This window comes from Pelodiscus sinensis, chromosome 7 (genome assembly GCF_049634645.1).
Source record: "Pelodiscus sinensis isolate JC-2024 chromosome 7, ASM4963464v1, whole genome shotgun sequence".
Taxonomy (NCBI): Eukaryota; Metazoa; Chordata; order Testudines; family Trionychidae; genus Pelodiscus; species Pelodiscus sinensis.
In genome coordinates, this window is record NC_134717.1 from 28836568 (window position 1) to 28861386 (window position 24819).

General features: G+C 45.0%; 2 protein-coding genes and 1 long non-coding RNA gene across 9 annotated transcripts in view; 2 read left to right on the top strand and 1 right to left on the bottom strand.

The window, feature by feature from the left end:
* The window catches only part of PRPF40A (pre-mRNA processing factor 40A), a 57642-nt gene extending 56694 nt beyond the window's left edge, over positions 1-948 (bottom strand). For 4 of the 6 annotated variants that reach the window (XM_025185923.2, XM_075933409.1, XM_075933408.1 and 1 more), the window contains exon 1: positions 47-948. In XM_025185923.2, the coding sequence (XP_025041708.2) occupies positions 47-403 (357 nt within the window). In that variant the 5' untranslated portion in view covers positions 404-948. The remainder of the gene's footprint in view (positions 1-46) is intronic. The other 2 variants (XM_075933413.1, XM_075933410.1) reach the window with 1 other exon arrangement.
* A 97-nt stretch (positions 949-1045) lies between these two features.
* On the top strand, positions 1046-4321 carry ARL6IP6 (ARF like GTPase 6 interacting protein 6). The gene is made up of 3 exons (XM_075933415.1): positions 1046-1456; positions 1949-2002; positions 4185-4321. The coding sequence occupies exons 1-3, from the start codon at positions 1129-1131 to the stop codon at positions 4319-4321; spliced, it is 519 nt and encodes a 172-aa protein (XP_075789530.1). The 5' UTR covers positions 1046-1128.
* A 6671-nt stretch (positions 4322-10992) lies between these two features.
* Positions 10993-23151, top strand: LOC142830170 (uncharacterized). Of its 2 annotated transcripts, XR_012905164.1 has the most exons (4): positions 11007-11047; positions 11172-11273; positions 12547-12751; positions 19330-23151. It is a non-coding gene; the product is annotated as an uncharacterized LOC142830170 (long non-coding RNA). The 2 variants fall into 2 exon arrangements; XR_012905163.1 differs by having other exon boundaries at positions 10993-11273.
* The last annotated feature ends 1668 nt before the right edge of the window (positions 23152-24819 follow it).

Below are 24819 nucleotides of genomic sequence, written 5' to 3' on the forward strand. Positions count from 1 at the left end.
AGGTCCCCGCCCCCTTCCCCATTACAGCATGTGACCCTCCGCTTACCATGAGGGACGCTCTATCCACTGCGCCCGGCCTCATCGAGGGGTTCAAGAGGCTGCCCCCGCCACACCTGCCAAGCAGCCTCCCTCTAAGCGGCTGCCGCGACGAGGGACCAAAGGGCATCAGAGGTTCGGGTTCGCCACGGGGCGGGAGCAGCGGGGCCAGGAGGCTGACAGGCTTCCCAGTCGGCCAATCCGGGCGGCCTCCCAACCGGGAACTCTTCGGCGATTGGTCCGTGGCGGAGGCGACGGGGCGAACAGCGTCCCCCGGCGTCAGCTGCATGAGGGGAGGGGGCTTCGGCAAGGAAAAGGGGAGCGGCTGGGGGGAGGCCGCAGCTGCCGCCGAATCCCCGCCCGACATGGCGACCCCCGGCCCACGGACGGAGGCGCGGAGTCTTCCCCGGAAGCCGTACAGGAGACCGTTAGCGGAGCGAGGGGACCCGGCCCGGGCGCGTAGAAAGGCCCCGCGCCGCGGGAGAAAGGGGTCGCGCCGGAATCGGGCGCGCGAGGGGTTCGCGTCAGGCGAGGTAGTGCGCGCCGCTAGAGGCAGGGGAGAGAAAGGGCGCCCGCCGCGGTCTAGCGCGCTGGGGGCCTCCGCTCACCGGGGGAGAGGGCGCGCGAGGGCCGCTCGCGCTGGCCTCCGGAGCTCGCGAGGGGAAGAAACTGCGATGGGGGGGGGACGTGTGGAGGGAATGCTGGGAAAAGGTCACGTGGACGATTCAGGCGGGGCTGAGGAAGGTAGAAGGAACCACTGACACCTAAGGAGGGGGTGCGCGACACCCACGTTCCTTAATCGCCTATCGCTGATGACCTGCACGCGATTCTCCACTGCCCCTCGGAGGCGAGTTGGTAGGCGCCTAGTTACAGACGTTAACTTGTCTTCCCCTCAGTCGACAGGCGTTGGTACGTGCCGAGTTCAGTCTTTTCCATTCTGTTCCGGGTCAGCGGTTGCTGATGGTTTTTCCTGGCCGCCCCTGCACGCGGGCAGATTGGTAGGTGCCCGGTGACGCGGGAGTGGGAGTTTCAACTTGGGCAGCCCCGCCTTGGGCTCCGGCCCGTGTTTTGCGCTTTCCCGCCGGCTGCGCCATGTCTGTGACTGCGGGCAGCAGCGGGCGGCTGGGCCGGCTCAGCAGGTTGGGGGCCACCCCCGGGACGCCGTGGCTGGGGGGCGGCGCGGTGGCGCGGAGCCTGCAGGCCGAGCTGCTGCAGGAGACGGAGGAGGAAGAGGTGGCAGCAGCGAGCGGCGTCTCGGCGTCCCAGGGCGGAGTCCCGCTGCCCCACAAGCGGAATGGCGGGCTGATGGCTCCGCAGGGGGGGGCCCGTTGGCCGGCCCGGGCCTGCTCGATGCTCTGCTGCCTCCTGGCCGTCTCCGCCCTCGCCTTCCTGCTGGCCATCGCTTGCCTCGTGCTCAAAGGTGAGGGGCCCGCGCCGCGGAGCTCCTGCGGGACTGTCGGTCCCGCTCGCAGCCAGGGAGCAGGCGCCTGCTGCCTTTCCCGGCCGCGGCCGGGACCCGTGGGGAGAGCGGGGACCCGTCCGAGCGCCGCGGCTGCCCCGGTGGAAGGCGCGGGCCTGGCGAAGAAGCAGGAGGAGAGGGGAGAGTGTATTTGCTGGAGCTCAGCCCCTCCCTCCCTCCGGGGGGGCCTGCCCTATACACCATGGGGGGGCTTGGCCACGCTGGCCCTCTCATGGTAGCGAGCTTGATTAAGATTCTACACTGACCAGAGCTGTGCTGAAGCAGGAATGTAGCCCAGATCTCCTGGCTCCTCTGCTTTAAGCTGAGTGTTTTCTGAGCTGGTGTCCTTAGACTTTGCTGAGGAGATGCAGCAAAGTGAGCCCCTGCTGAGTGGTGGTTTCTAAAATTGCTGTGTTAGAAAATGCTTCATAACTCATTTCTCTCTCTCTGTAGATTTGCGCTCTGAGAAAGAGAAAAATGAAGATGGCATAGAAACTGGCTTGTTAGGTATGCATTCATATGGTTCTTTCAGAGCTCCTGCAGCTCAGAGGAGACTAAAAACACTTTGTTATTTATAACAGCCAACTAGAGTAAATATTCAGATTCTTTGGACAAATGCCAGAAGCTTGTGTCTACTTGATTGCTTCTCCTAACCATAACTGCCACATAACAGGCAATGGAGAGTATCTTGGCTGGCCAGAATCCAATCATGTAAAACTCAGAAGAAACTTTTTATGTTAAGCACATATTTCTCAGCATATATTGGAATACAGAAGAAATTAATATCCTGACCAAAAATGTTAAATAACAATTAATTTACCATGATAGAAATGTAGCCGTGTTAGTCTGGTGTAGCTGAAACAAAATACAGGACTATGTAGCACTTTAAAGACTATCTTGTTAGTCTTTAAAGTGCTACATAGTCCTGTATTTTGTTTCAATTAATTTACCAGTTGAGTAGTTGATGGACACTTCCACATTCCTCCTTTGAAATGTGCAAGAGCCTCCGCTGGGCCTCTTACACATTTCAGAATTGAAACTCTGTGTGCCGGGGCCAGTGGGAAGTCCCGCTGACTCTGGGCTCCTTGGAGGTTCTTGTGCATTTCAAAGTGGCAGCACCCGCTTGGAGTCTTGGGGTCAGCAAGGGACTCCACATTTCCCCAGAACGCGGGATCAGCTGGGGACTCCCGAGCTCTGTGCACTTTAAATGCTGTTCTGGAGTTCCCAGCTGAGCCTGTGCTCCATTCAGCACTGCCCCTTTGAAGTACCCCCTTCCCTCCCCTTTGCTGCCTCTATCTGATCGAGGCAGCAAGGGGGAGGGGAGGATCGACTAGTCCTTAACCTCCTTAGTCCTGCCTCGCACCAGGTCTAACAGCCCCTGTATGCGGGAGGGCGGGAGTCCCAGCAGGAAGCTGTGTCCACATGGTGTCCAGTTGACCAATATTCAAGGCTCAACAAATTATAGAAAGAGCAGAGACACTAAAGAGCCCCGTCCTGGGCTGCTACCTACTCTGCTTCTCCTTTCACTTCCTCTGCCCCCGTGCTCTGCTCCCTGCTCCCTGCTCCACTCCCCGTCTCCCTCTTGCCTTTTCTGACCTCCTCTGTCTCCTGTCCTCCTCGGCTCTCACCCTTCACTCCTCCACCCACTACAGTGTTCTAGCTCGCTCCTCTGTTCTCCCCTCTCCCTCCGTTACTCTCCTCCGTCTCCTCTCCCCTCTGCCTTCCTCCATTGCTCTCCTTTTGATTGCGGCGCTTTCTTGCACCGGCACCTCTCCCCCTGATGTCAGGACGCATGCACACTCTGGCCCCGCCCTAAGCCCTCATGTGGCCCCGCTCCCATCGTAGGACGCGGGGCGGCTCAGCCCCATCACAGCTCGCCAGCTGCCAAAATCTACTCGCCATGGGCGAGCGGATTTGTTGAGCCCTGCCAATATGAATGTAACTTTGTGTATCTGAGGTTCCACTGGTCCCTCTAGCCCAGTGTTCTGTCTTCCTACAGTAGCCAATACAGGATGCTTAGTGGGGAATGAACAGAAAAGGATACTTAGTAATTCATCCCCTGTTGCGTGGCCTTAGCCAGAGGCTTAGGCTATGTGTACACTGACAATTTAACGACACAACTTTTATCTTTCAGGCTGTGTCTGCACTTTCTCAACAAAACTTCTGTTGTTCACATATGCTTTTAAAAAACAGTGAATGACAAAGTTTTGCTGCAGCAAGTGCACTTGTGAATGCTGCTTTGTCGACAGGACTGCTCTCTTCCTGACACAGTGAAACCTGCTTGTTGGGATAGCCTCAGAGGTGGCAAAATGCTTCTAAGTTCACATATGCTGACTTTTAGTGACAGTGCAGTATTGACACAGCCACTAAAAGCTGCATAGTGTAAATTAGCCTCAAGTATTTTTTTTAAAAAAAGAAAACCTGAAAGTCAAAAGTTTTGCTATGGCAAGTACTAGTCTGAATAGTGCATTGTTAGCAGGAACTCCTGCCAACAAAGGTAACCTTGCTCCGGGATGGAAGTATTTTGTCGTCAAAAGAACTGACAAACAGCAGCTACTCTGCTTGACTTACTAGAAATGCTTTGTTTCAGTGATGTAGAACATTCATGCTATATTGCAAATGTGTGTTCTGTGAAACTCTTCTGAAATTCGGTGTTATAGTAACTTTTCTTTCTCCCGCTACTCCCAAGGATTTTGGGGTCTGTTTGTTTTAGCCTTGATGACAGGGCTCTCGTGCTGCAGCTTTTCTTGGACGGTGACTTATTTTGATTCCTTTGAACCAGGAATGTTTCCTCCAACTCCACTTTCACCTGCACGATTTAAGTAAGTAATTTAATTGCAAGGATTGGATTATCGACTTATTTATTTACAAGACATGGTAGATACAATTCGAGCAATAGCTGTGACAGTTTCATATTGCGTCTTATGTGATCTGGAGACACAAGAATTGGATAAGTTTTCTGTGTATACATATGTTAATGGTGAAAAAAATACCAAGCACAGCTTGGTATTTATCTGGTATAGTCCTATTGTTTCTGAAATCTTTGAAACAGATTTCAAAAAAATTAAGTACCCTTTAGCATGCAAGACTTCAAAATAACTTTCTTCTGGCTGAAGAAAGTTTTAATGTGTTTCCTGAAGTTAGGGGTCAGTTAACACTTATCTCTGGTGTATCCTGCTGAGTTGGGTCTCAATAAGGCAATTTATGTAAATCAAACTTAAGCAACTACACTAAAATGTTACTCGCATCAGTATATCTTGCTCTCTGAAATTAATTACCATCACTACAAGAGGCATAGAATCTAAGTTGATGTATTAGATCAGTGTTTCTTAAACTTTTTAAGACCAAAGAACACGAAACAATTTTTTTAATGAGGAACTCCAAAGGTGGGGTGTTTTTTTTTTCTTTTTCTTTAGCCCAAAAAAAGGTGTGTTTGGGAGGGGGTTATTGAGCCCCCCCCAAAAAGACAGCCATTTTGGACTCTTGTTCTCTATGGCACACATCCGACTGCCTTGTGGCACACATGGAACACAGTTTAAGAAACATTTTATTAGATCAATGATGTATTTAGTGTAAACACAGAATTACTTACATAGACAGTTGCTGCCTTTCAGAAACCATCCCAGAATGTCTCCCACTGGCAATTAAATAAGTGCAGGCACTCCTGGTGAGGATGTGCATTGTTGATACAAAGAGTGTAGTATGGACATTATAAACTGATTGTATCACTGTGGTGGCTACATGTTAGTTTGATTAATTTTGAATGTAAATGAGCTCAATTGAAAATTCAAGAAGTGCGGATTTACAAATCTCGTGCTTCATTTGTACAATCGCGTGAGAGTGCCTTTTCGAAAAAAGGGTTTTTCAAAGAAGAAACCACAGTCTAGACAGGTTCTTTGGGGGGGGGGAGGGATTTTTTAAAAAAACCAATACTCCTCATTTTTTCCAAGAGTACAGATTCTTTCAAAAAAGTGGCTTTGTTTGTTTGGGTTTGTTTGTTTCAGAAGAACCCCATCTAGGCCGTGGCTTCTTTTTCGAAACAGCGCTCAAACAATTATACAAATGAAGCGTGAGATTTGTAAATCCGCGCTTCATTTGAATTTTTGATCAGGCTTGTATTGATTGACTTGACATGCTTTCAGTAAAATAAGTTGTCAAGTTAAATCCTTTTTTCCATTATGGGGTGGAAAAACTTAAGACATTTTCATAAGAATAGAAAGATATCAGTTTAATTGCTCTCTCAATGCCACTTACGCTTTTTTACCTTTTTTGTGTGGATCATGGAGGGATGTTAAGTAGATGGTTTGATCATTTTAATTTTAAAAATATCTGATTAAGACTGCCTTAATATAATTTTTTCTTTATAAAATGAACAGACCCATAATAGAATACAAGGACAAAATTTTGTATATTCATGTTGGGTCATTTTTCCAGTTTTGAAATTATGCTTATGTATCAGTATAGTTTTTCATTGTTTCATACTGATTGATTTTATTTGTTTTCAAAGGGTAAATATACAGGTTTTGCTGCTTTCATTAAGAAAAGTCAGCAAGTTCTATTTCTGTGTTCTAAATACAGGCTAAGTGTGGGAGGAGTATTCAAACTGAGTTTCTTGTTACTATGGCACATTAAGATAGTTGGAATAGTGTTCATTTCATTTGAGTGTTTGGTTTAAAACTTTTTATACTGATTACTTTTGGAAATTTTAGAGAGACATTTTAAATGCTTCAAAGAATGTCTGTAAAAATATGTAACTTGCCATCAAGATTTTTTTATTTATATCAATAAAAAAATATTTGTGGCAATTTACACATATAAATTGGACTGAGAACTTTACAGCCTTATAGACATAGACATAGACAGACAGACAGTTTAGTTTCTCTTTGTGAAATTTCTAATGGCAAATACATGCATTTTGTAAACTGGCCAGCAGGGTGGGTGCTTGCACTCTCAATAGCTTCCATACCGAAATTGTAAAGTGTCTCCTCTCTGGAGTTTCAGCAGAAACAAGAAGTCTGGTGGCACCTTAAAGACTAACAGTTTTATTATGGCATACATTTTGAGTTGCAGCCCAGTTCCTCAGATGCAAGAAGTGAAAGGAAAAGAATCAGTAGGGATACAGAGATAGGAGTGCTAATTCAATTAGGGTGGATATGGATAAGAAGGTGAGAATACCTGAAGGGGAAGGTTACTTATTGTAATGAGAGATCCATTCCCAGTCCCTATACATACCCATTCTGGTGGTGGTAAGTTTGCCTAGGAATTGGAGTTCAGTAGTTTTATGTTTGCAGTCTGTTGTTGAAGTTTTCCCCTTCAGATATTTTCACTGCTATCCACATCCACCCTAATTGTAACACTCCCATCTCTGTATCCAGACTACATTCCTTTTTTTTTCCCTTTGTTTCATGTATCTGACTAAACTAGGCCTTGTCTATGCTGCCTTTTGGCGGCAACAACAGTGAGAGCATTTACAATACAATGCAACTTTTGTCAGGGAAAAACACCCGGTTTTGATGATAACAAAGTTCCAGCCCTGGGAGGGACTTTTTTCTATTCCCCTCCCTTTATTGTCGACAGAGCCAATATTGAGTCTGCTGTTTGTGGTGTTACGAGAACTGGTTTCTGACAGTATTCCACAGTTCCTGCTCTGCTCAGTGTTTTGTTGATCTCTGCTGCCCTGTAGGCATGTTCCCCTCCCCTTTCAAAACACTGGGAAATATCTGACTAAGTGAGCTGCTCCATTTGGGAAGCAAATCACTGGAATGCTCCTATTCTGCCCTATAATAGAAACACAGTGGCATGCAGACTGCTGCGGGGGAGTACTGGAGAGACTGCTATACTGCTTTGATATTCCTTAGCACAGAGAGCTCACAGAGCTGCAAGGGAATCCCAAGAAGTGCAGGGGTCAGCTCTGCCTTCCCACAAAACTGCACTGTGAGATGCTTACCCACATTGCTCTGCTCTTATCTGTCAACATGGTGCTAGCAACGTGGACATGAGATGTCAACAGTGGGAGGCAGAAAAACAAGTTTGACCATTTTTTACTTTTGGCAACTTTTGTATGTCAGCCACACTTTTGTCATCAGACCTTCCCAGAGTAGAGACAGCCTGAGTTGCAAATCATGAAAGCTTATGGTATAATAAGATTGTTAGTCTTTAAGGTGCGCAGACTTCTTGTTGCTGCTGCTACTGAAATAAACTAACATGGCTGCCTGCTTGAAACCTCTGGAGCTCCAGTAATCAAACCAAGAGCAACAGGTTGAAAAAAATCTCCTTAAATGTGTTTGAGTTCTGATGTTAACTCTCCTGTTTTAATGCTTTTTTTAAAAATCCTAGCAAAATATTATTAAATATCACTTGTACCTCACTTAATTATAGTGTTTCTAAATAGTTTTTTTCAATGTAGATAAAAATAGGGTCCAAAGTGTTAAGTTTAAGGAACTTGTGTATACTGAAAAAATAAGTGTGTACAGTATTATATGTCATACTAGTACTGTGTACAGACAGTCCCCGGGTTACGTACAAGATAGGGACTGTACGTTTGTTCTTAAGTTGAATCTGTATGTAAGTCGGAATTGGCGTCCAGATTCAGCCGCTGCTGAAACTGATCAGTTTCAACAGCGGCTGAATCTGGATGCCAGTTCTGACTTACATATAGATTCAACTTAAGAACCCCAGGCATCCCCAAGTCAGCTGCTGCTGAAACTGATCAGCGGCTGATTCCAGGAAGCCTGGGTCAGGGGCTTCCTGTAGTCAGCCACTGGTCAGTTTCAGCAGCGGCTGACTTGGGGATGCCTGGGGCAGAGCAGCTGGGGTGCTGCCGGGTTGGTCCAGTAGCGCCCAGAGCGGCGCTACAGGACCAACCGGCAGCGCCCCAGCTGCTGTACCACAGGCGTCTGGAGCAAAGCCGCGGAGCACGGGGGCAGCGGGACAGCCCAGACGCGCCGTGGCTGTCCTGCTGCCCTCGGGCTCCACGGCTTTGCTGTGCTTTGCTCCTCGTCCCCCTGGTCTGCAGACCAGAAGGACAGGGAGCAAAGCGGCGGAACGCGCGGGCAGCGGACAGCCCAGACGTGTGTCTGGGCTGCCCGCGTGTTCAGCCGCTTGGCTCTGCTTTGCTTCCCGTCCCCCTGGTCTGCAGACCAGAACGACAGGGAGCAAAGCGGCGGAACACGCGGGCAGCAGACAGCCCAGACACGCGTCTGGGCTGTCCGCTGCCCGCGTGCTCCGCCGCTTTGCTTCCTCTCCCTGGTCTGCTGGAGACCAAGGAGAGGGCCCCGTTCGTAACTGCGGATCCGACGTAAGTCGGATCCGCATAACTCGGGGACTGCCTGTATTGGAATTGGTATGTCGTATGTGCTGAGCACCCACAGGCAGCCCTCTCTTTCTCCCTCCTGCCAGTGACAGACGCTGTCAAGTAGCTTGTCCCCAGGAGGCACTTATGGGTAGGCAAATCAGTAAGAGGAGGGGCAGAGACATTCCAGGTACCACCCAGGTGCAGATGCCAGGAGTGGAAGGGGTGGGACCATTCTTTTAGCTGCTGAGATTCTGCTTTTACAGTCCTGCACAGCAACTGCCTAAAAGAGCCTGGCTAGGGTGGTGACTTCTGGCTCCCTGCCCGAGTTTGGATGCAGAGGTTCCTAGCAGCTGAACCGGGTAGGGAGTGGAATCTGCCTTCTTCCCGGTCAGGCTCTCTTAGGCAGCGACAGAGCAGCAGCTGTGAGGGGCTGGTGTTAGAGCAGAAGAGAGATGCTTTTGTGTATGGGGTCCTGCCCTACAGAGAGTAGAATGTGCCAGGGGAGGCGAAATAGGAGGACAAAACTCCTCCTCCTGCAGGTAGTATGGGGCAGGGAAAGTGCAGTGATCCTGGGGTGAGCATCCAGTCTGATGCACATTGCCTCCCCTTGATCATGGCCCCTCCCAGGGCTACAAAACAGTTGCCCTGGGACCAGTAATTTAAAAGGGCCTAGGACTCCAGGCTGCCACTGCTGCTACAGGAGCAACAAATCCGGCCACAGCCCTCTAAATCACCATTGGGGCCCCATGCAGTACAAGCAGTGCTGAGTGGTGCCTGGGAGTGGCTAGCCCTGTCCCTCCCAAGGCCCCAGAGCAGAGCCCCAGATTATAATGGGCTTGGTGAAGATTGTCACTGGCCCTCTCCCTCTTTTTCCCCTCTCCCATTTCTCTCTCCACAGGAGGCACCAGTTGAGTATGGGGCATCCTCAGAGAATGGGTCAGTAATAGGTGGGGCCTAAGACATGGTGGAGGGTCAAGCACCTCTTGGGAAAACTGGAAGTTAGTGTCTCTGGTACTAGTTGTAAAATAATTGATTTATCAGTTTTTTAAAAAAACCTATTTCACACTTAATTATGGCATATTTTGGGGAAATAATCTGGCACTTGGATCTTTTGATGACTTGATCTTTGAAAGTTCGAACTTTTTTTGTAGCTGGACTCAGGGACTGGTTAGAATACAGGCCCAGCTGTCCTGCCAGCAGCTTCTTTAGTTATACCTCAGAACTCTTCTGCAGGAAACGTAAGTGCCTACAGATTTATCAGTTTTTATCTTGGGAGATAAAGCAGTCCTCTCCAACAGACAACCCTCCAACCAGAAGCAAATCCTTTCCAGCAGCCATACATCACACTTCAGATACTCACCCAGGAACCTACCCTTGCAACAAACCCCATTGTCAACTCTGTCCACATGTCTATACCACAACACCATCACAGGATGTAAGCCACAACATCAGGGGCTCATACAACTCATCACCTACCCTCTTCTCCTCTCCCCTCCCCCCCCCTCACCCCATTTGTCAGGAGAGTGCAACTCTTCCTTCCTGCAGAACAGTGGAAGGTGAGGGGGTCAGAACATGGCAGGAGGGCAGGGATGGAGCACAAGCCATGCTTCATTGGTAATGAACAGAGGGCTTACTGCAGAGGCATCAGCTAATAGCGTCTCCTGCTTCATCCAGGTGGCCATGCGAGGTCTCTGAATCAGAGTGATAGGGAGCAGATGCTTAGAGAATGTGGCCAGAAACCTGGACCTTATGCTGCAATGTTTTGTACTGCAGTGACAACAGACTACTTATTGCTGGCTTGGCATGGAAAATTGTCCTATTGTGGAGGATGGAATAAAGCAGGCCTTCCCAGAAACCTTGTGAGAAGGATTAGAGTTCCTGTACGAGAGCTTTATGTAGATGTGTGGCAGGGATTCCTGCTCCATCTCAGACACGTTAACAAGCCATTTTGGGGACCAACTGCTGTGTAGACACAGTGGCTGCCACAGATCACACCCAATTCCCTTAACCCATTTGTAGCATGATGCAGACTCACCGGAAGTGCTCTCCTGGGATCAGTGGCCAGCTGCGAGATGTCCTGGGAGGAGGGTTTTATCTCCTAGGTTATGAAAAGGTCCTAGCTGTCAGTGACATGGGTTGCCATACTCTCCTGCTGATCACTTTCCTTTTCTTCTTCTTAGGATCACATGCAGCTACTCATAGAAGCTGTATGTTTGTGGTGATGATTCAGACTGTCCCTTTGCCTGCTTTGCCTTCTGGTATGACTGCCTCAGCTCTTAATTTATACGCAGCACTGCTTAGCATCCCTGGCATACTTCCATTCTCCTCCATGCCCTTTACAATCTTGGCATAAATATTTGCGTTTCTTTTGTTGGTTCATAGTTCTGCAAGAACAGGTGGGTCTCCCCATATAGCCGTGAGGTACAGGATCTCTTGCATGCTCCGTTCTGGTGCTCCTCTGCAACTTTGGCCACTCATGCTCAGGTGTGTTGCCTGCTTTACGGTCTGCTGACCACACAGGAAATGAAATTCAGATTTTCCCAGGGCTTTTCCTGTTTACCGGGAAAGCAGTCAAATTGAAAGTTGAAGTCAGAGCAGTCCCAGCGGGACACCTTCCAGATTCCAGAAACCTCAACTTTCACAGTGCTGCATCTCCACTACTGTGAAGTTGTCCATGGAAAGTTGACTTCAGTGTTACTACTTGTGAAAAGCTAGAGTATTGAAATTTACTTTAATGGTCCTTAAAATCGATGTAATTGGCTTGGTGATGTTTACTCATTGTTCAGCTTAATCTTAGCTGCATTAGGTCAAATTTCTAAAATCCCAGTGTTGAACAGGTCTGAGTCTCTTGAACATTTAACCCTTAACCGGATGGAGACTGCACAAAATTAGCAGCTTGGGAGAATGTTTCCATATATAGGCAAGTGTTTTTATTATTAATGTTCTGTATCTGAAAAGAGTATTTCATTACCATTGCTGAAAATACTATCAGTAAAATCTGATGTCCTCAAAATGTTTAATTACACTAGGGAATTACCTCCAGAGTGTGGAATAATAGATGAATGGAAAACATAATTTTCTGTAATCAGTTTGAAATAAGTAAGCACTCTTCTATATGTTCACTGTTAAACTTATTCATATTGAACAGAAAAAACTTCTGAAATTATTTTAAAAATCAGCTTTAGTCTTTCATCTTAACTAGTGATGGAAATAGTAGATATTTATGAAATTTCTATTGAATATAAGAAACTTACTTTTCATTACCTCAGAGCTTTTTTTTGTCTGATGTGTTTTCTCTGGTATTCAAATGTGCAGACCAGACTGGCAATCCATATGGTGTCACATGGGAAATTAATACTTGGCACTGTGCAACTGATTTCTTGGAACACCTGCTTGAATTTGGCACTGTTCATCAAAAATGCAGCCTTATTATTGTCTCTGCATCCAAACTTTTATAAAACATGTCAGAACTAAAAATTATTGAAGCACATTGCACACTTTTTCATCTTTATTGTTTTAAACACTTGTATGTGATTAAAGCTTTTGTAATGCTTCTCCTTTTGCATTGTAAGAAGTAACAAGTACTCTAATCCATCCATTTTTAAATAAACATTTATTGCCTGTGATGAGCTACTTATTGTATTAGCATAGTTCAGAAATGTCGTTACCCTTCATGAAAGTCCTTCTAGAAGTTCAGCACTCTGCTTACTTTTGGTGTTTCAGTCACCATGTGGGTTTTATGCTTTATTTCCAACAGTTTATCTCCAGGACACAGGAGGATACTTAAAAGGGAATAGAGGGAAACTTGTGAGAGTAACAGCAACAGGGCCTGTTGCCTCTGAACATATGCCTTTTAAAAATTTCATCTGATCTCAGCGTGGGTGTGTGATAAGGGCTCTCACTTCGCTGCAGTGAGTCAAGGCTCTCCACCTCTGAAGTTGTCTGTGCCAACACCAGTAAAGGTGAGGGCTCTGCCAAGTATTTGGGTTAAGGTGTTTTGAAGTCCTTAGTACTGAACACTATCCTCAGATGAAATTCTGTGATGCAATGCAGCATATATGCTGCATCTCTTCCAGCAAAAAAATTTCTTCATCCACTTCTTTCATGTGTCTGTCTTAAACACACTCGCACACTTGTCCAATCTCTTGCCTCTGTGCACATGCTCATAAAGTGGGATAGAAAAATGTACCTGATGCTTGAATATCAGAAATCTAAGCATAAAGCCTGTAATCTCTATTTAAAATGGACTGGATAGTTCCGTGTTTTTCCTTAGGGAGACGGCTTGGCTCCTTGGTGCTGCAGGTTTCAGATTAGTAGGGTGAAAGTTAACATTTATGGTTCTCTTTGTTTAGGAGACATCCGGGAACATGCAAAGAAGCAGTGACAGCAAGCATGGTTACAAATAAAATCTTGTTCGTTTTTAAGTTACATTATCGCACATACCTACACAATTTGAAAGAACCCCAGCAATAGCCAATGCTGTAAGCATGCTCAGATATCCAAAGGTGGCTAGTGGGGCTCTGGATAAGTCATCAATTAAAGCAGTGGTAGTCATTGAGGGATGGTTCCTGCTGGAGTCTTCCCACCTCAGCCCAACCAAAGAAACTCTTCCAATGTTCTGACCAGGCCTAGTAGTTTGTGCATTATACTTTCTGATGTGCCCTGCTGTTCATAGATTGTTCTGAGGTCTCTTCTTTTCTTGACTTTTATGTTCTCCTGTTTGCATGCTTATTCCTCATCATCCCAAGTTCCTTCCTAATAGAGCATGGTGGAACTTCTATTCTGGTGGTGTTTGTGATCTTGATATATGGCTCACTTTCTGATGATTTTAGTGGTAGGTGTTTACATTTGGAAATTTTTAGCAGCTGTATGAAGGAGAGCCTTTACTGCTGCCTTTGTATTCTCTCTCCCTTTTGGGGTATTCCTTCAAAATAAATCATTCTAGTATACCTCTCCTATTGTTCATGCCTACCCAACAGTTGGAGGGGAAAAAAAATGTTCTGACTTTAATCAGGTTTGGCTGTTTTTGTTTTTGGTTTTACTGTAGCAGCTTAAACTTCATACACATCAGGAAAGTCTCTGGTTAGTTTTTCCTGCAGAATGAGCTAGCAGGGGCATTGTTGGAAGATTTAAGAACACTTCTATATAGTATGGGCTTGCATTCAATTAAACTTCGGAACTATGAAAGGGCTGCTTCCCTGCGCTGCAGGAGTGGTGAGTCAGCCCCGGGGCAGGCATGCGCGGGGATTTTCCAATGCTGTTTGGGGGAGGGGGGGAGAATCGGGCCCGGGGGAGGTGTGCGCTGGCTTCCCTCGGGGGGGGAGGGGGGAATGCTGGGAGGAGGCAGGTGCAGGAGATTCCCTCCCCCCACTGGCACCCCTGCCCCTTCTTCCCACTCCCCACCTACAGAAACCTGTCCCCACCAGCACCCTGTCCCAACTGGCACTCTGTCCCCTGCTGTAGAACCCTGTCCCCACTGGCACCCTTCCCCAGTACTATGTCGCCTGCTCCCACCAACACAGTTGGGGCCACATTAGTGAAGCTTTGGGGGGGGTGCTTGGAGGAGGTTTTTTTGGAGGGGGTTTTTTGCACCTCACTTGTGTGGCCCCAACTGACTTTTCTGTGGGTCAGTGACCCCTGACTCAAACAGGTTCCCTGCCCTTCTTATAAATAAAGACAATGCAGAAACTTTTTGTGTTTGACGTAGTATTTTATTTAAAAATGAAGCCTGGCCAGCCAAGCCCCCATCTGGCCACGGCATCATAACACTCTCTGTACTCCCCTTTCCCCCAGACCCTACATCTGAGCCTATCATACACTGGAACCCCCTGCCCTGAGCCCCTCGTATACCCCAACCCAAATTCCTGAACCCTCACATCCAGAAGTCTGTGGCTTGCTTAGTACCCTAACCCTACATCTGATCCCAACACTGCCCAGCCTGGAGCCCTCTCGCCGAGCCAGCGTCCCCTTATCCACCTCCTCCTGGATCCAAATTTCTTCCCAGAGCTTGCACCTTTTACCCCTTCCCACACCCAAATCCCTCATTCCCACCCCGGAGCCTACACATCAGTCTCAACCCAGCGAGGGTACGACTAGACTGCAGCAGTTTTTCAGGATTCTGGAGATCCCAGAAACTCTTCCGCATCCAGGGATGCGTTTGTTCTTCCGCTTCGTTTAATGGAAGAGCAAACATGATCTTTCGGTAACCCCTATATTCCTCTTTCCACGAGGAATAAGGGGGCTTCCAAAAGAAGGGGTTTTTCTGATATTTGGTCCGGTCTAGATAGGCCAAATGTTGGAAAAACCTCTTCCTACAGAAGAATTGGGGGGGGAAAGCAGCAGTATAAGGGTTGGTGATAGCAAGTGATGGAGAGGAGGAGAATAGAGAGGGTGGGGATTCAAGGAAGGGGCGGGGCAGTAGATCCTGGCTTTTTCTGTCATTTAAAAAGTGATCTTGGGTGTAAAAAGGTTGGAGACTACTGCCTTAAAAGGTGTTAATTGCCTATCTCTGTGCTTTAAGGAGGTATTTAACAGCTTTGCATTCACTGCCAGGAGCCCTTTTGTGGAGGTAGATATCTAAGCCAGATCAGCTCTTTTTCAAGAAAAACAGGTGTGTGTGTGGGGGGGGGGGGGGTGTTCCAGTTCTCTTATACTCAGTAGCCCAGTTAGAGCCCATATCCTTTGCATTTGGGGGACCCACAGTCAAATCCCAGTTCTGCTGGACTTGGAGCAGGGACTTACCAGGTCTTCCAAGGTGAGTGCCATAATCACTGGGCCATTGGTTGTATGATTACGATGGATCTCAGTGTTCTAGGTTTATGATTACGATGGATCTCAGTGTCTCATATTGAAGCTATTCCACTGTTTAACTTAAAAAACAAACTAACTGATAATTGGAGCAGGGACTGAAACCTGAGCCTTCCAGGTAAGTATTGTAACCACTGAACTAGTCATTCTCTCTAGCCCATATTGTCTAATTTGTTTCTACTGCATTTTGTTTATACTGTATTTTAAGAATGCTGGTAGTTAATATGAATGTTCACAGGTTCCCAAAGAATCAAGTAAGTGCTCAGAGGTGGACCTGTGTGGTAATGGGTGTGGTGATAATACAGAAGACAGTGCATTAGGGATGTGAAGGACTAGTCAACTATCCAATAAGCAAAAGCTTATTGGATAGTTGACCCATTAGTTGCTTTATCCCGGAGGCAGCAAGTTGGGGGAAAGAAAAGGGGTACTTCGAAGCAGCAGCACCGCGTGAAGCCTGGGGCCAGCCCCCAGGCTCCACATGGCGCTGCTGCTTTGAAACACCGTATGCACTAGCTGGGTTGTCCCCAGGCTGCACGTGGCATTTCAAGCAGCAGCCCTGCATGGAGCCTGGGATCAGCTGGGGACTCCTCCACTGACCCCGGGCTCCATGCAGTGCTGCTGCTTTGAAACACCATGGGGAGCCCAGCATTAGGCTCCTCATGGCATTTTGAAGCTGCAGCACTGCACGGAGCCCAGGGTCAGCGGAGTCCCCCACTGATGTCAAGCTCCACACAGCACTTTCACCTTTGAAGTGTAGCAATAACCCTAGGCCTGTTGCTACGCCTCAAAGGCGGAGGCGTCCTATTGACTAATCAATGCAAAGTGCATCGACTATTCAATTAATGGATATTTAACATCCTTTATAGTGTATTCAAATCCCAGTCTGAGTAGAATTGTAAAATTCCACTCTGAGGCAGGTAATGGTAAGAGGCTTAAGACCTGAGACACATACTCTGCAAGAACAGAAAGGAGATTGGCTGTACCTCTATCACCTAATTGTGACTACATGTATAAATAGCAGTGACTGAGGTATTACGCACTGCTGTGCCATACAAAATACAGTACCCTCCCATTACACAATATAATACAAGTGCAAGGGTGGTTACTGTTAAACTTGTGCATGGCAACCTTAATTCACAGTTTGTTACTGTGCAGAGTCAGCATTCTTTTAATATACTTACAATTTGTCATCCTTGCATCTTTTGCTTTGTATTGCTCTGCAGCGGAACTTTGGAAAGCATTTGATCGACTATGCAGGCTTTGTTTGCTTTTTTTACAGTGGACTCTGCAACATGAAACTGTTCATAAAAAAAAAAAAATCTCCCAAGTTTTTCTTCCTGAAATAGTCTTCAGAAAATATAATGAATTGAAGATTGATCTGTGACTTGGTTCAATTAGAAAAGAAAAGTGACTCAGTTCTGAGATATTAAATTCAAATACTTTACCCTGATGCAGCCATGCATTTTTTTCAAGTTAAAATAGAACCGTTGCTGCGTGTTGTACTAAAGACTTTGCAAAGGCTTTAACATCGCACTTCTAAATGCTTAAGTGTATTCTAAGTCTCTAAATAAATCGTATTATATTTTAATTATTCCATGCTACTCTCTAGAATGCTGCACCTCAATTGTGTACCTAGGCTGCTTTTTTCCAAGGCATGTTGCGATTTCTGCAATAAGTTCAAAATTGAGAGTTCTTCATATTTGTGGTTCTTCATATTTGTGGGCCATATGCCTTGTATTGCTGAACCGCTTTTGAAATGTTTCAATTTTTTTCCCTGTTCAAATGTTTACATTTTTATTGTTACTTGTGAAAGAATTTTTACTCTAACTCATAACATATTTTGTCTGCTGGGGAAAAGCTAAAGGCTTGTGTATGCTGGTAGGAAACTTCCATCTGTTGGCACCTAATGAGGGATAAGAAATGGCTGTAAACACTGGGATTTGGGTAAGGGATGATGTCATCAAATGCACACAATCTAATGAGAACTATTATGCCAGCCACAATGATCATGGTAGATGGTAAACCACTAATTCCATCCAAAGAACTTTTAACTACCAACAGATCTACTGACCAGTACCTTTCAATGAGGCATTGTCTACTTTATCACGTTTTCTCAACAAAACTTATGTTGACTGATAAAACAAAAATCACCACAGAGTGTTCACACTTGCTCCCTCTAACAAAACATGTTCACTCTGGAAGCCCCATTGAATGTGAGCAATGCACTTGCCAGTATTATCCCACAGTGCAGTGTTGTGGGAAGGCGGAGCTGATTGCTGTGCATCTTGGAACCTCAGTTCTCCCACAGCCTCCTCAGCTGCCTGGAACCACATGAGAAGTCGCTCTGTGAACTCTCTATACCTAAGAATGTCAAAACAGCTCATCAGTTTTCCCCCCAACCCCTGCAACAGCAGTCTGCTTGCCCCGTGTTCCTAGTGCAGGGCAGAACAGGAGCGGACCAATGATGTGTCCTTTGTTCCCCTAAGGGAGCAACATGCTCGGCTGTCTTAATGCTTCCTGGAGCTTTGAAAGGGAAGGAGTGCATGCCTACTGAGCAGAGCGTTTGGGCAGGCATTGTGGGATACTTGTGGAAGGTAGTTCTGTTGATAAATAGCAGTGTGAACACTGGCTCTTTGCTCACAGTAAAGGGAGGCGAAAAGTCTTAAGGGTCGAAGTTTGTTGGTGCCAAAATTGGGCATTTTTCCTGACACCAACTGTATTGGTTTGACTGTTTTGTGGCCAAAAGTCAGATTTTGGCAACAAAACTTAGTAGTGTAGACAAGGCCAGAGTCCCATGGAGAGGAATACACAGATTAACTGGGCATAACCAGTAAAACATTTTCATTTTACCTTGTCTAGTTTTTCAGTTTGTCCTTATTTGTCTTGTCTTAACACTTTCATACCTCCAAGCTACTCTTTCAGTCTGTAGACTGTTAGCCTTTCACATGAAACTTGGCAGTGCTAACTTCAGAACCATACAATTTTAAGTGAAAGCTTAAGTTTTTGTGGCAAAATCTGCAGCTACAAAATTGTGGAAAATAGAGATCTGGTGATGATATGCAAAGCTTGTATTCAAGCATACTATTGCTGTCCAGAATAGTATGGTGGAAAGGGATTCATAGACTTGTTATAAAATATGGTGAGAAAACAGTTTAATTCAAATTTTCTTCCCCCTCCTTTGGTCGAACAAAAAGATGGGATTTGTATGATGTACTGAAAAATACCACCAATGATGTATAAAGTGTTCTTGGGTAAAGACAGTTTGGTGAATTCTTAATATGCTGATGTCTCCTGGAACTCCTAGAATATCTTTCAATACAATTCCGCTTATCCCAGTTTTGCCTTCTGTTTATTGTTTAGGGACACTTTTTATGTAACAAACTCCTCCTCCCCTGCTCTCCCTCCACCCCCACCCCAGGATATTCTCCTCTTAAAATTAGGGATATTTTAGACTTCATGACCAGTCAGTTCTGTCATATGAATAGAGAGGTAAACAAATATGCTAGTTGTATGAGGTTTTTTGTGAATATGGGCAGAAATTAACTGAGCCCAACAAAATCTTATTTGCTTCTGATAGTCCCAATCCCCTGAAAATCCATTATGTTGCTTTCCAATCCTCTTAAATAGTTGTTACTTTTAGAACCATAAAGGCTTTAATATACACTGAGTAATTTTGAGAGTTCTCATTCTTACTCTTTTGTTGTATTAATTACCATTTTGTTTTTCTCTCCAGGAGACTGACGGGGCATTCCTTCCACATGGGCTATAGTATGGCAATACTGAATGGCATTGTGGCAGCTCTCACAATAGTATGGTGTCTCATTTGAATCCTACGCTGGTTTGGTGGTGATCTACAGCAGTTCAAGTTATACACAGGAACTACTATAAACTGTCCAGTCTGCTTTTGTTTTTACAACACTGTGGAATGATATTTTACATCTCAAATAGAAGTGTCTGACATTCACTGTATGCTTCAGATTTAGACAAATCTTTGGGTTTTTTACTTATAGGATGTTTGCCTGACTTGCATTGAGTGAGAGGAGGGAGAAATGCTATATGGTTATTGGCAAAATGTGAATTTTTCATTTAAAAAAAAATATATTTACAAATTGAAAAAAATTTAAACCCCTTGGATGACACTTTTTATTCCTTTCTGATAGCTGGAAGTACTGGTAAGAATACTAATACTACAGAATACGGTAGCCCAGTGGCTTCATAACATGATACTGATTAATTTAATCATATTTAACATGTAAAGTGTTGCTAATAAAGGCTACTAAATTTTTTTAACTAAACATGCTATTTAACTTGTACTTGGTCTAGACAGTGAAAACTAAATTGACTTTCATTGTCTAGTCAATTTTATACTCTGGCTTGCCAGCATTTACACGATACTTGTTTACAACACTGTAGAAAACCCTTTATTTAAATATTTCATTAGATTTTTTTTAATCAAAATTTTTCACTTCATATTAGCTTTTATAAACTACTCCCCCTTGTTTTGTAAATAACCCAGATCTTGTGCCTAAATGACCTGATAGTGTTTTTTACTTGGGAGTAATGCAGCTATATGCTGCAGCTACTGCATATGCCAAATTTTTCACTATGAAATTGTGGAAACTTCTTCACTTTGTGCTTTAGAATATAGACAATATTTCTTCATATTTTTACATAGTAAATAGATACATAAAATCAGTTCCAGTATCTGTAGTAGGGTGTTTTCAGTAAAGAACTGTAGGAGTTATTTTTATGGCTTTTTGTATCTTTGTGGATCTCTTAAAAGGATCAAGAATTTATCAAAGTTAAAATACAGTTGCATAATTGTTGGAATTTCATTTGTCTTTTATGTTGCTTTAAGATGATGTATATTGGATGTGTTCTGTAACATGTTTGTAAAGATGATTAGAGCAGTGGTTCTCAACGCGGTGCCCGTGGGTGCCATGGCGCCTGCCGGGCCACTTCTGTGTGCCCGCTGAGTGATTGGGGCCGGCTCCTCCCCTGGGAGCGCAGCAAAGGGGCAGCGCCAGCCCGGGGCGCACAGCACATGGGTGGCCCTGCCCCTGGTTGCATGGTGCATGGGCTGAGCTGGCCCCGGGCACACGGCGTATGGGCATCCCTGCCCCTGGGCACGCAGCACAGGAGCGGTGCCAGCCCCAGGCGCACGGCGCATAGGTGCTGCTGACTCCTGGGCATGCGGCGTATGGACATCCCCGCCCCTGGGCACATGGCACAGGAGCGGCACCGGCCCTGGGAGTGCGGTGCATGGGCGGCTCTGCCCCTGAGTGCCCGGTGTGTGAGTAGCCCCGCCCCCAAGCACCTGGCAGCCCCAAAAGGTTGGGGACCACTGGATTAGAGTATCAAACTCTTGTGAAAAGTATGCGAGATTCATTTCCAGATTACAAGTTAATTTATATAACTTGAAAAATTAATCTCCTACAAAATGTATAAATCAGCAGTTCTATTTGACTAGATTTAAACAAATCCATGATTAAAGTTGACTACACTTTTAAAATGTATTGTTTTGCATATAAGGGTGTGCCTATTTTCTAACATATTAAACACTTACCATGAAAAGATCTGAATTCAATACATCAGCCTACACATGTACAAGTAGCGTTAGATTTTTTTCCTCTTTTTTACATTAAACAGAAAATAGTTTAAGATCCAAACACCTACTAATAAAACGTAGTCAAAATTGTTCTTATTTGTATAGCACTCAATTGGTTTGCAAATGTGCCTTCAATTAATGAATACATCTGTATTAAAAATTCCAAAGTGTGCGGAGCCTGCAGCTGATTCCAAGTTCTGCGGAAAGGCTGTGCACAGTCCAGGGTCAGCTGAGAAGACCCCAGGCTCCACATGGCATTTCAAAGCGGCAGCGCAGCATGGAGCCCGGGGTCAGCAGGGGACTCTTGAGTCCTCCCCTGACTCCTGGCTCCATGAGGGCGCTTCTGCTTTGAAATGCACAAGAGCCCCACTGGGGACTCCTGTGCATTTCAAAGTGGAAGTGCTCTTATGGCACCCAGGCTGCACGTGGAGTTCCATGTTCCACCCAGCAGGGCTCTTGTACATTTCAAAGGAGGAATGCAGAAGTGTCTATTGACTAGTAGACGCAAATTCCATTAACTACTCAACTAGTAAATTACTCGTTAGTTAAAATCCTTACTTTAGAGAGGACATGCAGAATCTTTGTAATACAAGTCTTAGTTTCAAACTTTTAGGTAGACAGAATAGGAGCAAAAGTGAATTTTTGCAGTAATCCATGCAATCTATATTACAGTATCAAAATAATGGGGAGCTTAAATAAATTTTTAGCTGCTCACTACTTGAGTTTTCATAAGAGAGAACCTCCAGCAAGTCTCTTGAGTAGCATAAATTTATGGGCACTTCCTGGCTTATTGAAAATGCTTTTCTTCACTAAGCATAGTATATTAGCACTAGTGGCAGCATAATGGTGTCTGCTTGATTATAATTCATCTCCAAAGTATACAGTAAGTAGTAGCAAAAATTGTAAGATGTAATTTGAAATCAGTGTTTTATTACTTTACTGGGCTACATGATTGCTCCTCAGTAGGCTATTTCATGTGTATATATCACCTCTTTTAGGGCCGAGAAACATTTAATCTTGCATGATAACACCTGATGGCCTAGTTAATTTTGACCTATTTAGGTGATAAGTGAACATTATAGTAAAAACTTCAACACTATGATGAAGACGCACTGCAATGATTTTTGCCAGCTTATGTATCATATACAGTTAATGGGCTTGTTTGTTATTAAGAAACTTGAAACTCTTCTGATGTAATGCTTGTGATGCCTTGGTTAAGAGGTCACATAGTTCTATGCTATATATTTTTATATATGTGTGTAAGTGCATATATATAATGTTCTTTTAAATTCTACTTTTACATGGCCAATGGAAAATCCTTCAGAAAGATTCAAAGAACTTAGTTTAAATCAGTCACGATCAAATATGTTGTAGTAGTAATAAGCAACTTAGACTAGTGAGTGGGTCACATGAGCGGCCCTCCATCTCAGTGGGCTGCAAGATTATTGTAACAGACAGTCTCCTGGGATCGAAGGGTGTGCTGGTTGAACTATACCAGTGCTTTGATTAGATGCAAAGCAAGTGCACAGCTCTGTGTTGTGTGCAATCACCACCCACCTCAGGTAACAGCTTCTATTATGCATGTGTCACTTCACTAACACTTGTAAGAAAAGGGGGGGGGGCAAGCTATGTGGCTGGAAACCAGTGGAATTTGGCAACCCTGTGACTGGGCAACAATAAACAATGTTTTGTGGGTCTCACACACAACCCCAATGGACTGCATGTGGGCCACAGGTTGTCCACCACTGCCTTATAGGTGGTCATTTTTTTGGTAAAAAGTCTCAAAGCATGCTCACTGACAGTTTAATGGTTTATTCTGATCTCTTAACTGAAAGTTCACTGAGTCCAGAAAAGATGGTATTCATTATGTAGAATTTCTCTGCTAGTTGAAAAAAAGCGCACCTATGATGCCCGTTCAATAAAAATTACTCTGTTATGTGTGCAGCAGATGGTGGCTTTGTAGTGCATTTGTTCCACTATTCTGTCTGTGTATATCCTCTCATGTCAGTGGATCATGGATGATTATAGTGTCAACTCATTGACACCTTTATATTTGAGTTATTTGCTTTTCTAGAGAATGGCGAAAGTTTAAAGAGTGGGGGAGGACAAAACAGCCTTGTTGACTTTTCTGCTTTCCACCAAAAGAGTGACAATCTACATCTTAGCAGTCCATTATAGAAACTGAACAAGACAGCAAAGAAAGTGGAATGCTAGGACACCTGACAAAAGAGCATTCAGAGCAAGTAACCAAACAATGCCGAGACAGTTGGTGCTAAAGCTTCATGCAATTTAACTACTTTCACTATCTCACTGGCCTCCACCAGGAAAAATTCTTTTAGAGCCATGTGCCTCATAAATCTGTATGAAAGCTACTCAATAACATGCACCCCAAATCCATGCTTCCTCCTCTGAGGAGCCTGAGCTCATGGGATCCATCAGACTTTCCCTATACGGCATCAAAATAGTGCTGATTCTTCTCAATGTCCGATTCCAAGGCCAAAAGAGACCATTGCAATCATTTAGTCAGGTCTCCTGTGTAAGACAAGCCATCAGACTCCCACAAATACTTCATAGAGCAGATTTTTTTAAATTTTTTTAAATCTTCATTTAAAATAGGTTAGTGATGAAGACTCCACCACAACCCTTGGTAAACTGTTCCAGTAGTTAATTATCCTCACTGTCAAATATATTTACATCTTATTCCCTGTCTGAATTTCTCTAGCTTCAGCTTCCAGCTATTTGACAGTGTCTTTGCCTCTGGATTTCTTCATTCCAAAGGATTTTTCTGGACTTCAGCATCAAAAACATTCTATCTTTTAAATAGCTGGGGATAGGCTCCTCTTGTTACAAGAAATGTTGTGGGCATCTAAGGGACACAGCGGAGCTATTTTGGGATACTGGAAGTATCCTGAAAGAGCTACTCTGCGTCTATTTCAAAATAATGGGAGGCTTATTCAGACATCCCAGTAACCCTTGTTCCATGAGGGTTAAGGAGAATTTTGAAATTTGGCACTGTCTAGACATTGCCAAATTACGAAATAATTTCAAAATAGCATCAAAATAAGCTTTGCAATTTACATATATTTTTTTTTAACTAAGGGTGCTGTGTTAACGCACCCTGAATATCCATTCTTTTTGAGAGCTTGTCCTATTGACAGGGGTGTGTGTACCTTGTGCAGTCAGGAAGTTTTCCCCTTAACAGCTCCTATTCAGTCAGCTCTGAACCTCCCTGGAGTGGTGCATTCATGATGGTCAATATGACCCTGACAACCTGACTTCCTCTCCACCCCTTCAGTAAATCTCAGTCTCCTCCACAAAAATTCTCATGCAGACAGGGTTCTTGCTGCAAAAATCTCCCATCCTCCAATTCAGAACTGTGGAGAGGAGGGGCTAAAGTTCTGTGTGTGAAGTAAGGATGTTAATTAGCAGTTAACTTACTAATCGAGTAGTTGATGGAATTTCCATAGACTACTCGACTAGTGGTTACGTCCTGCTGGGGCTCTTGTACAGTTCAAAGGAGGAATGCGTAACTCTGCGTGCAGCCCAGGGCCAGGGGGAGGTCCCGCTGACTCCACGCTGTACGGGGGCGTGAAAGTTTCAAAATGTACAAGAGTC